This window comes from Syngnathoides biaculeatus, chromosome 2, assembly GCF_019802595.1.
Source record: "Syngnathoides biaculeatus isolate LvHL_M chromosome 2, ASM1980259v1, whole genome shotgun sequence".
In the NCBI taxonomy this organism is placed as follows: Eukaryota; Metazoa; Chordata; class Actinopteri; order Syngnathiformes; family Syngnathidae; genus Syngnathoides; species Syngnathoides biaculeatus.
In genome coordinates this window covers 27,434,030-27,441,576 of record NC_084641.1, presented here as the reverse complement: position 1 = coordinate 27,441,576, position 7,547 = coordinate 27,434,030, and the positions used below count along the sequence as shown (strand labels likewise).

The window sequence follows — 7,547 nt, the reverse complement described above, 5'->3', positions numbered from 1 at the left end:
AAGAGTTTAAAAAAAAAAAAAAAAAAAAACCGCCATTGAGGTTGAATAAAGACAAGCATTTATTTGATGATGTGGAAATACTGTACACACCCATAAGAGTGACAGACACCGACTATAAGGGGCAAATAGTTGATTCCGTAAAAGAAAAAGTGCCCGTCTCGTCTTGGAACGATGAGTCGGGGGCTTTTTAAGAGGCGCTCGGGACTGGACAGTTTAGGCGGTCGCTTTGGCCTGAGTGGCCTTGGCCAGAGCCTTCAGGTCTGTGATGCACTTGGCAATGCTCTCCTTCTCCTGAAACGAAACCCACACGTGCACGTCACGACATTTTGAACGGGAAACCGTAACTACTACACTAACACGCTAGGGTTAGCGATCAGCTCAACTTTTTGAATTGATCCCCAAAGAGTGTGGCTGCGGCACATTAGTCGTCACCCAATTTTACTTGATCGGTCTGAAAAAGTCTATTCATTCACGAGAAAATAATGGATCTTTGCAAAACTATTTCAGAGCGTTATAGCGTCAGGTGGAACAATTACCGGTATGCTTTGTTATAACCGGTCCTGTTAGCGCCGCGCTAGGGTTAGTTCGAGTTAGCAATGCGGCGATGCGGTTAAATTGTGCGTATTTTTAAATGGCCGCAAGGGGCACTCGAGCGGAAAATTGCAAGAGTGAGATCGGTGGAATATATGTGCCGAGGGAGTGACTTTTACCTGTATTTTTTTTTTAACCTGCCCTTTTCGCGCTGCGCTAGCGTGGTGCTGCTGTGTTACTGTCGTGTCTCAGTGATTTTTACCAGTATGTTTTTTTTTTTTTTTAACTGGTCCTGTTAGCGCCACACTAGCGTGTTGCTGCTGTGTTACTGCCGTGATTTAGGTACGTTTTTGTTTAACTGGCCCTGTTAGTGCTGTGCTACCTTGTTGCTACTGTGTAGCTGGCACAGCTGTTTTTTTTTTTTTTTTACTAAGTTATTAAAACTTTGAAAACTCTCTGTGTACCATCTTTCTTTGTAAGTAATATAACATAGCGTAACGTTAAGTTACGTTCCTTATTTTTCTCGTGTTTCATTGCGGGCACTCGCGACTTTTACACAGGTGCGGCTTATGTGTGTACCAAATGGTATTTCCTTTACAAATGTGCTGGGTGAGGCTTATAATCGGGTGCGCTCAGTAGGCCGGAAATTACGGTACGAGAAATATGAAACTCTGCCAACTTTATACCATGTTACATTCCAAGACCTTTTGACATCTTTACGTCATAAATTTCATTAGGGAGAAGCCGAGAAGGCATTTGCATCCGTCATACAACTCTGTTACGTTCTTGAAAAGGGCGATGTGACGAAAAAAAATCATTTGAAGCATAGATATTTGCGCATAAAAGTCCCAATGAGAATTACAGCACCTGCTGAGGGGTGATGCTGCTCACGACGTTCTTCTCCACCCAGTTGACCATGTGCTCCTGGGCCATGCGGCGCTGGAGGTCCTGCAGGGCAATCTGGTAGTCCAGGCGCCTCTTCACCTCATTGGTCACCATGTGTAGCCTCTCTCTGTAGTTGGTCTCCAACAGCATGGCTACGTTGTTCTGAGCATGGAGAGACACACTGTGACTACGCGACCTTGGATGGACGACCCGGGCTACAAAACGCTGGCTGTGAACGTCTTCTCGTCGGGCTTCACTGTGATGCGTTAGAACCCATGCGTGGCCGATCAGTCGGGCAATGATTTTGCTTTTTTGATTTTGGGTGGCCTCGCAACTACCCGATCAAAATGCACAATCTTTCGCGCGCGCTAAAAACACATTTCCAGATTTTCAGCAAGCCGGAAAAGATTGCCGCTGCACCGCTCCCACGCCATACAAATACAGCATATAAATTGAAGTATTGCCAAATTATTCACGGTGGTTACGTTCCTTACCTCCCCTTACCTCCCTATAAAAAAATAGATGCAGTATTAAAAAACCCGTGTATGATATGTACCATATTTCTGTGACCATAAGGCACCCCGAGCACTCCAGTTTCCTCCCACATCCCAAAAACATGCTACATCAATTGGACACTCTAAATTGCCCCTAGGTGTGATTGTGAGTGCGGCTGTTTGTCTCCATGTGCCCTGCGATTTGTTGTTCAGCGTGTACCCCGCCTCCTGCCGTCGACAGCTGGGATAGGCTCCAGCACTCCCTGCGACCCTCGTGAGGATAAGCGGCAAAGAAAATGGATGGATGGATAGTTTCGATGTGACATCGTGAGTGTGGAAAAAACATCTTGACTTGCCTACACTGCCAGTGTATGGGACAATGTAAGCTTGTAAAATTGAAATTGTTCCTCACTGCCTCGTGAGCGCCATCGTGTGGTGGCTTCCATATGCGCTGAAACACATGCAAGAACTTGTGCTAACAATGTAACTGGTGTGTTCAAGTGTACTTCAGTGGAGAAGTCACAGAACATTTAGAAAATTTGGAACTCAGCGTGCACATAAGGTGCGCCACATTATATGGCACCCCGTCTATTTCAGAGACAATTTAAGACAAAAATCCCCACATATGCAAGGCTGTGAACGGTAAACTGCGAATGGGCAACAGCACACTGCAATACACATTTTGTGTTTTACAGCGACAGACGTTTTTCCATTTATGTGAGCGGTAAATAAGAATTAAATGACTGAAACCGAGCGCGGCGCTAAAAATACATGATTTTCATTCTCGCCCTTGTCCTCTCTCTGTAGCAACCCGATTTTTCCTTCACTATTACATGATTTTATGGTTTCATAAATGTGATGAAGTACAATATACCGTAATGTATCAAAATGCTACACGGGCTCGCCGTTCATGGTGTCCATATATTGATTCACTTCAGGTGTGGGGGTAAGAGTCAAGGGTCGGCTGTGAAAAGTTTTCATCGGTTCCTGGACCGGATGGCTGGTTGACACTCTGTGCCGGATGTTCGATGAAAACCCAAAACAAAATAAACGCCGACGTACCCTCTTAGCATCAAATAGCGCTGATCGGCCCTCCGCTCTCCACTGCTCCTTCTTCTCATCCTCGATGGCCTGAGTTAGGCCGGACATTGCCGAGTCCTTCACCTCCTGAGCTTTGGCCACTTTGTCCTAGAAACACAAAAGGAGTTTAGAAACCCAGAATGCTCACAAAAAAAAAAAAGTTAAAATATATTTCACATTTGGGTGACATTTCACAACTTTTGGTGATGAAACCCTGCTGCTTGACCTAAAACGGGTCGCACGTTTGTGTGAACAGATCCCATACGAGAAGTCCACCAACCTCGTTGAGTTTGTCGGCGAAAGCTGCAACGTTCGGACCGAATTTCTTGATGCCGTAGATGATGACGGCGCCGATGGAGGCGGCGGCAAACGTCTCGTGGTTGACGACGTAGATTTCCTTAGAGAGCATGTAGATGAGGAGGCCCGTGCCCAGCATGTAAGGTCCTAGATGGAAAGAGAGACTTTCAGTGTCAGGCATTAATCTACTATTACTAGTAGTACCAAACGGAATCCATTCAAATATCAATTTCATGGGGAAAAAAAAAAATGTCAGCAAGGATGCAGAAAATAACGGAGTCTAATGCTTTTTCAAATTCTGTTTTTTTTTTTTTTTTTTTGGGTCAACACCCTAAGAGTGGATGTGGTGACAGGCTTCTGACGATGATCAATTAATCTATGGTTAACAACAAAAGCATTGCCATAATTTCTCAAGTATAATGCGTTCTGAAGTATAATGCGCACCCTCAAAGTTGACCCCAAAAATAAATAAATATTCAGGAAAAACCCTTCTACCAATGTACAATCCGCACCACCAACTTGCTGCTATCCATATGCTCTAAATATTAGGAATGATCTGTATTTATGTTTTGCTAGGTTTGTATTTGTATTGCTTTTCAAAAACTGCCCATACAAGAATCATTATTAATAATCATTGTGCATGCGCTGATGTAGCGGTAATATATAACTCGGGACAGGCCGCAGGAAACGCTTGTCCTGGTCCCTGCAATTGTCAGAACAGAATCCCTCAACCAACAAAAATAAAAGCTCATTGATGGCACAACATTTTATTAATACTGTTCACACATATTACAGTCTTAAAAATATAAACTGTTTAACTTTAATATTTTTTGGCATTAAATATTTGTGCATAGAGCGGTTTATCCACGACATTACACATCCTTGGCCAAGACTTCAAAAGAAGCATCTGACTCATCTCCAATCTGAAAAATATCCACCTTTGGTGCATCGCTGTGGAGCTCATCACTGATGACTTGGTCCAGTTCTGGTGCCCCCTGCATTGCATCATGGACATCCCATCTTGCTCCCACGGCATGTCATCCTCTGTGCCGTCCACGGTGTTTGTGAGGAAACATTTTTTGAATCCTAAGACTCTTGGTTCCCTTTATTCCTCATTATTGTCAGCGCTTGGAGGCGAAGGTCCACCGTCCTAACAGCGCAGGCTACAAGCTGTCGCAGCGCTTCATAGCGTCAGGTCGCGATCAAATCGAGAGCTCAAACTACGTAGAAATGAACGTAATGGGCACTTTTTCAATCACGTGCGCTATCCCATTTTTTTTTTTTTTCCCCCTAAATGACCGTACGATCGTACTACACCGTTTCAGCTCACGTTGTTTTGCTTCCGGTTTGGCAGGAGGGATGACATATTTCTTTTAAAAGCAGCTGATAAACTACCCCTTGTAGTCATTTTCTTTAAATTAAAACAAACTCAGCGGCAGTCGTTTGATGCAGTAGCAACAAATATCCAACGCTAACGATCGTAAAATGCAAAGCCCCCCTCCAGGAGGTCAGAGTTCAGGTTAGTGACGCTCATTACCGTAATATATATATATATATATATATATATATATATATAAATAAATGTGTAACATAAGACATTGGATATCATATCGAAATGTATATGTATACCTTTTTTTAACCACAATTTACCTGTACACGACTATACAATGTGATTGTATTTTTTATTTTTCATCTATACCCAAATATAATGCGCTCTATTGACTTTTTGAAAATATTTTGGGAAAAAAAATGAGCATTATTTTTGAGAAATTATGGTATATATACACAAAAAAAACTAGCAAAATTACTGCAGCTTAATGAGTCCGCTACTTATGAAACTCATCTTTGTTTTTGCCTTTATGCGTGACTGTCAACTGACCTGTCACTCCAGTTTTGGGGTACAAAAGCTGGAAAAGCTCCTCCGGAATGATCCCGTGACGGACTTTGCCTCCCTTCTCTGGCAAAGGGGGAACCGGGGCCAGACTCTGGCATGATGCGTGCAGGGAGCGAGACGCCTGGACCGCGCTAAATGGGAAGGCAATAAATAGATAAAAGTAAGCAAAAAGGAATAATCACCAGTCTAAAATCTGTGTTTTTTTTCCAAGTACACACACCCAGCTCCGAGGGGGCCGCTGCCTTTCAAGGCATTAGCTGAAAATAAAACAAAAACAATATTAATGGTTGAATCCCTTCAAATCAACTTCATCAATGTGATCAAATTTGCAATCCTTTTCTGTATGAAAGTACATTTTTCGGGTATCTTTACTTCGTGGGTCATTTTTTCTGATGACTTAAAGTTTGAAAATAGACATGTCCTTTAGCCTTTGGAACAGATTGTGGTTGAGAACTGGGGGAATCCCTGTATTTATTAATTCCTATGCTTTTCAACAACTTGTGTTTGTGTATTCTTGAATCCTAATTTGGTTATACGTTTATGTTTGAGTGTTAAAACTGTCTATAATGACTAATTTGTTCATTTTTCTTCTGTTTTCGCTTCGGAAGCTTTCAAAAGATATATTTTGCTTTTGAAAATTGGATAAGAATAAGAAAGAAATTCAACAACAAAAAGGTCACATTGAAATCTCCATTGTCTTCCTAATACGTTGGCCAGAAATTGGTGCATTGTCACCAGTTTTCAGATACATAATCATCTTGATATTAGTCGCGGGAAAGTTTGTATATTACTGGAATCGGCTTTAAAGGTTCATGTAAATGGCGTAATCTTCCAAATCTTACACAGAAACAGACAAAAACTGCATAATCTGAAATGATGACTGCAAGTATGATAAGGCAGTCCCCCCACGCTTGCTGCCAAGAAAGGTGACACCGACAGTCCGGAACGAATTCACAAGCTAACTCGTTGTCTGCTTAAACGCAAATGAAAATGTGTACCCTCGACAATGTGCCAAACAACTTGCGAATTTTTCAAGTCCTTTCCATGTCGCTTGGTGACGTTAGCATTTAGCTAGTCGCTCATTCAGCGAGGGGCCTTCACTTTACCCTTCAGCTTTGGCCCAAATATGGGCTCAATACTTTCTCGTGGCACGATTAGGTTGCCTTCAATCAATAACCTGAAACTGAAAACACTCGAGGGGTTCGTACCTGAAATGACAACGAGCCTGGACAGCATGGTAGACGAATGAAGGGCCAAATCGTTCGCGAACACCGGGCACCTTGCTTCGGTCTCTTCGTGCCCTTCTGCAAGGAGCAGCGAACGAGAACTGCCCCGTGCCATCTCGCGAGGATTTAAAAAAAAAAAAGGGCTGGCACTTACAAATAATTACCGCTAGGTGGGGTTGCTCGCCAGTTTGAGATTGAAAAGCGGGTCGAAGCTTTTTATGGAAGTAAATATGCGCCACCGGGATTTTTGAATTTCAAATGCCACGGGGAACAGGGTTTGAATTTGAAATGTGAAGTGATCACAATTTTTTTGCGGAAGCGTGTTACTGCCACACCCCCCCCAAAAAAAAAAAAAATCTAATTTCACATTGTAATGTGAATCATTTCACATTATAATGTAGATTTGTTTCACATAATAATGTAGAAAATAATAAATACATTTCATGCCTAACCCCCCCCCCAAAAGACAATTACTTCCGGTTCGGGTGGGTGGAGACTTTTTAGAGTTATACATATCGAACATATACATTCCTGTACATCTACCCAGATCTTCAATAACACCCCTTCACCTTTATTAAAAATGATTTAGGATTGAAAAAGAAGAAGCCGAATTGGCTCTGCCGGGGACGTGAACCGGAAGTTATTGCTTCGAAATGGTGTTTCTGCTAGATGGATAGTTCGGCAACACTAAATGAATAAATTATGTCTTTTGGAAGTATATTGCTAACCCCCACCCGAACTGGAAGTAATTGTCTTTTGGAAGGGGGGGTAAACAGGGGTGAAATTTATTTATTTGTTATTTTCTACGTTATTATGTGAAACAAATCTACGTTATAACGTGAAATGATTCGCATTATAATGTGAAACACAACCTTTTTTTTTTTTTTTTTGGTGTGGCAGCAATACGCTTCCGTAAGAATCAAACAGCCAGCCAATCCAGTTACACTTTCTTAGTATGTGACGTCACGTGACTAAGAAAGCGTGACTGCCATTGGCCGGCTATTCGGTTCTGACCTGCCATAATCCTGCCCGGTGGCACAGGCGGTGAATTTCAGACGGCGAATTGTAGCCAGTTGAATTGTTAACATTCAAAAGTTACACTGAAATACAACGACTGAAAATGGAATCACTTTACATTTC

The 7,547-nt window shown here is 42.3% G+C and overlaps 1 protein-coding gene across 1 annotated transcript; it reads right to left on the bottom strand.

Annotated features, from left to right (window-relative positions):
* Positions 1-35: 35 nt before the first annotated feature.
* On the bottom strand, positions 36-6,538 carry atp5pb (ATP synthase peripheral stalk-membrane subunit b). The gene is made up of 7 exons (XM_061844776.1): positions 6,390-6,538; positions 5,402-5,438; positions 5,167-5,312; positions 3,271-3,434; positions 2,973-3,098; positions 1,399-1,578; positions 36-291 (listed from the first exon to the last, which is right to left on the bottom strand). Exons 1-7 carry the CDS (start codon positions 6,520-6,522, stop codon positions 214-216), a joined length of 864 nt encoding a protein of 287 aa, XP_061700760.1. The 5' UTR covers positions 6,523-6,538; the 3' UTR covers positions 36-213.
* Between the last annotated feature and the right edge of the window lie 1,009 nt (positions 6,539-7,547).